General features: G+C 36.3%; 1 protein-coding gene across 1 annotated transcript in view; it reads right to left on the bottom strand.

Moving 5' to 3' along the window:
• Window positions 1-4,932, bottom strand: part of CCDC126 (coiled-coil domain containing 126) — a 46,520-nt gene that overhangs the window by 31,689 nt on the left and 9,899 nt on the right. The window contains exon 2 of the mRNA XM_017526994.2: window positions 2,606-2,985. Within this exon, the coding sequence (XP_017382483.1) occupies window positions 2,606-2,843 (238 nt within the window). The 5' untranslated portion in view covers window positions 2,844-2,985. The remainder of the gene's footprint in view (window positions 1-2,605; window positions 2,986-4,932) is intronic.

Here is a 4,932-nt window from a genome sequence, read left to right as displayed (position 1 = left end):
AAGATTCAAGTGCAAGGTGAAGCGGCAAATGTTAATGGAGAAGTTGCCGCAAATTACCTCGAAGACCTAGCTAAGATAACTGTTGAAGGTAGCTGCACTAAATAACAAATGTTCAATGTAGACAAAACAGTCTTCTATAGGAAGATGCCACCTAGGATTTTCATAGCTAGTGAGGAGAAGTCAATGCCTGGCTTCAAAGCTTCAAAGAACAGGCCGACTTTCTCATTAGGGGGTAATGCAGCTGGTGACTTAACATTGAAGCCAATGCTCGTTTACCATGTTGAAAATCCTAGAGCCCTTACGAATTATGCTAAATCTATTCTGCCTGTGCTCTATAAATGGAACAACAAAGCCTGGATGATAACATGTTTAAAGAATGAGTTACTAAACATTTTAAGCCCACTGAGACCTACTGTTGAGACCCACTGTTCAGAAGAAAGGATTCCTTACAAAATATTACCGCTCAATGACAGTGTGCCCAGTCACTCAAGAGCTCTGAAGATGACGTACAAAGAGATAAACGTTTTCATGGCTGCTAACACAACATCCATTCTCCTGCCCATGGATAAAAGAGTCATTTGAACTTTCAGGTCATTATTATTTAAGAAATACATTTCATAAGGCCAGAGCTGACAGGTCTGAACAAAGTAAACTGAAAGCCTTCTGGAAAGGATTCACCATTCTAGATACCATTAATAACATGCATGATTCACAAAAGGAGGTAAAATGTCAACATTCACCAGAATGAATGAATGAATTAGAAGGTGATTCCAACCCTCATGGATGACTTTGAGGAATTCAAGACTTCAGTGGAGGAAGGAGGAAGTAACAACAGAATTAGAAGTGGAGCCTGAAAATGAGACTGAATTGCTGCATTCTCATGATAGGACTTGAATAGATGAGGAGTTGAGTCTTAAGGAAGAGCAAAGAAAGTAGTTTTTTGAGATGGAATCTACTGAAGATGCTGTGGACACTGCTGAAATGACAACAAAGGATTTAGAATATTATATAAACTTTATTGATAAAGCAGCAGTAGGGTCTATGTGGATTGACTCCAATTTTTAAAGAAGTTCTACTGCAGGCAAAATGCTATAAAATAATCCATGCTACAAAAAAAAATCTTTCGTGAAAAAAAGAGTCCATCAATGTGGCAAACTTCATTGTTGTCTCATTTTATGAGATTGCCACAGCCACCCCAACCTTCAGCAACTACCACCCTGATCAGTCAGCAACCTTTGACATCAAGGCAAGATCCTCCACCAGCAAAAGGATTATGACTTGCTAAAGGCTCAGATGATTGTTGGCATATTTTAGCAATAAAGTGTTTTTAATTAATGTATGTACATTGCTTAAGACATAATGGTACTGCACATTTACCAGATTACTGTACTGTGTAAAGTTAACTTTTATATGCACTGGAAAACTAAAAGACCTGTGTGACTTGCTTATCATGATACTCACTTTATTGCGTGGTTTGGAACAGAATCCACAGTATCTGTGAGGTATGCATTTATATGGCTCAATAATGAATACTATTAACATGGTCGTAATAGTATGTATACTGAATATTATTCTAAACAAAATTATGATGGAAAAATGGACAGACAAGAAGTATATGGATGAGACAACAGCCTGGGGGCTGGATGGAATGCATGTTTAAGTGAAAAAAAAAAAGCTAAATTCTCACCTTGCATAGTGAGAAGTTAATAGGTAACACCTAAAACTGAAAAATCGAAAAGTACTTCACAGAGCATATCATTTAGATATAGAAATAATCACCCAAAAAATGAAATGAAAATTTTAAATGGGTGGCTCTAAAGAACAGGAGATTTGAGGACTTTTGGGAGTGGGAAAAGCTGCCCTTTTTCATTACAGGAATCATAACACACTTTGATTATTTAAATACACGCATGTATAATTTTTTTTTTCAGACAGGGTCTCACTCTGTCACCCAGGCTTAAATGCAGTGGCATAGGATCACACCTCACTGCAGACTCAACCTCCCAGGCTCAAACAGTTGTCCCACCTGAACCTCCCAAGTAGCTGGAAGTACAAGTGCACACCACCACACCCAGCTAACTTTTTTATTTTCTGTAGAGAAATAGTTTCACCATGTTTCCCAGGCTGGTCTCAAACTCCTAGATTCAAGCAATTTACCTACCTCAGCCTCCCATAATGCTGGGATTACAGGTGTGAGCCACCCCAGCCATAACTTTTTTTTTTTTTTTTTGAGACAGAGTTTCAATAACCAATAACCAATACTGGAGATATAGGCAAATCCTGCTTCTTAGGAATTAATAAATGCTTAACAATTAATGGCTTACAATGGGATAATCAGGAAAATTTAAATATAAACTAGGTATGATAATGATGTTGTATTATGTCCAAGAAGGTCTTTTTTGTTGTTGTTGTTAAGTCTGGATGATGAATATGTAAGTATTTATCATAGTATCTCTATTTTTTAGTACATTTGAAATTTCCATAATAAAAAGTCAAGAAAAAAATCACTTTGCAAAGACATATGTATGAAGTCGTAAGTTCAATTTCCACAATCATCTTTAAATGGGGATAGGAGGAGACTAGAAATATTCTCCGGTTATCTTACCATATCCTGCCATAGAAGCACCATTCTCGACATCCACTGTGTTCTTATTTTCCTCTGCTAGAGCTTTAACATATCTTTTGCTTAAGTCTAGTATTTGCTCACGTAACTTGACACTGCTTTGATGTCTTGGTTGTTGAAAAGTATAGTGCAGTAACATCAATCCCCAAATGAGTCCAAATACAAGCAACAGTAAACTCAATTTCTGGGACATATTTTTTCTTGAGATTGTAAAAAACATTTCTAAAGACGCAAACAGACTTGACTGAAAAGTGGTAACTTGATGCAAGCCACAAAACAATCAGGATTTGAAAGAAAAAGGAAAAAAATCTCAATATTGTATATTCTTCATCTTCAGCAAGGTTGTATCCACTCTATTAACTCTGTAAAATTAAGAAGAAAAACAGTATTAGTCTTAATCTGTATCAGTAACAGAGCAGATGACAATAAAGCAAATATTCTATAATTTTGATTTGGAACTGTATCATATATTTGACAACTTTCTCCACCACTAAGTAAGCTTTCTAGTCTTTTACCTGTCTCGTTTATGTATCTTTTCAAAGTTTAACCTAGAAATAAATGTCAATTCATTGAAAATACCTGAAAAAAATGCAACCATGGTCATAAAACTCTTCAAATGGTTTCTCACTTGTAACTAAAACCATGGACATTAATAATGAGATATATAGGAGATCTCAGTCTATTCAAATACATGTCACCAACCTAAATGCCTAAAAGCTATTCTTCAAAAAGAAAAAAGAAAAAAAAAACATCAAAATGAAAGTTAGAAAGAAGGAAAGAAGACTGGATGCATTGGCTCAAGCCTGTAATCTCAGCACTTTGGGAGGCCAAGGTGAGCGGATCACCTGAGGTCAGGAGTTCAAGACCAGCCTGGACAACATGATGGAAACCCCATCTCTACTAAAAATGCAAAAATTAGCCAGGCATGGTGGCAGACACCTGTAATCCCAGCTACTCAGGAGGCTGAGGCAGGAGAATTGCTTGAACCCAGGAGGCGGAGTTGTAGTGAGCCAAGATTGTGCCACTGCACTCCAGCCTGGGTGACAAACCGAGACTCCACCTCAAAAAAAAAAAAAAGAAGCTCAACCTCATTAATCACAGGGAAATGTAAATTAAAACCACTATGAAATATCACTTCACATCCATCAGGATAGTTATAAAAAAAAAAAAAAAAAACAGAAAACAACAAGTGTTGGCAAGGATGTGAACAAACTGAAACTCTTCTGCTCTGCTGGTGGGCACATAAAATGGTGTGGCTGCTGGGGAAGACAGTATGACATTTCCTCAAAAACTTAACATAGGATTATCATATAATCTGGAATTGAACTTCTGGATATATACACAAAAGAAATAAAAGCAGGAACCCAAAGGGATATGTGTTTGCCAATGGTCACTGCAGCATTATTCATAATAGCCAAATGGTGGAAATAACCCCAGTGTCCCTCAATAGATAAACAGATAAATAAAATGTGGTATCTACATACAATGGAGTATTATTTATCCCTAAGGAAGAAAGATATTCTGATATATGTTACAACATGGAAGAAGAGAATGGAAAGTTATGATCTAATGGATATAGAGTTTCGGTTGGGGATGATGAAAAAGTTCTGGAGATGGATGGTAGTGATGGTTGCACAATGATGTGAACGTACTTAATGTCACTGAACTGTAAACTTAAATGCTAAAATGATAAATTTTAGATTATGTATTTTTTACCACACAAACACACACATAAGCATATCATTCTCCTGCTTAAAAACCTTTCAACAGTTTCACACCGCACTCAGAATCTAACATGCAAACTCAGTACCAACCTTTATGACATGCACAAGCCCTACATAACCTGACTTCTACCCATTTCTCTCTGTCCTAATCTCATACCACTTCCCTCTTGCTCACCATGCTATAGCCACACTAGGGAAAATACATCAAATTCTTTCTGACCTCAGGGTTTATACAATTGCTACTCCCTGGCTTGGAATACTTTCCCTACAACATGTTCCTTTTCATCCTTTAGTACTTAGCTCAAATATCAACTCTTCAAAATGTTGCACTCCCATTCCTATCCTACCTCCGGCCACAAGATACTGTCTATCATTTTCTATATGAAATTATATATTCTATCTTTAAAACCTTGAAAAAGTTATTTTATCTCCCTAAGCCTATTATCCTTGCTTATATAATGGGGACAACGATACCTATTTAATACTGGTAAAGAATAACTGACATCTCATACTACTCAATAAATATTAATTTTTATTATTAGTGTCAGGCACATATGCAACAATGCTACTAATTCTTTTTTTTTT

This window comes from Cebus imitator, unplaced genomic scaffold, assembly GCF_001604975.1.
Source record: "Cebus imitator isolate Cc_AM_T3 unplaced genomic scaffold, Cebus_imitator-1.0 Scaffold45, whole genome shotgun sequence".
Taxonomy (NCBI): Eukaryota; Metazoa; Chordata; class Mammalia; order Primates; family Cebidae; genus Cebus; species Cebus imitator.
This window is presented reverse-complemented; position numbering and strand designations above follow the sequence as displayed.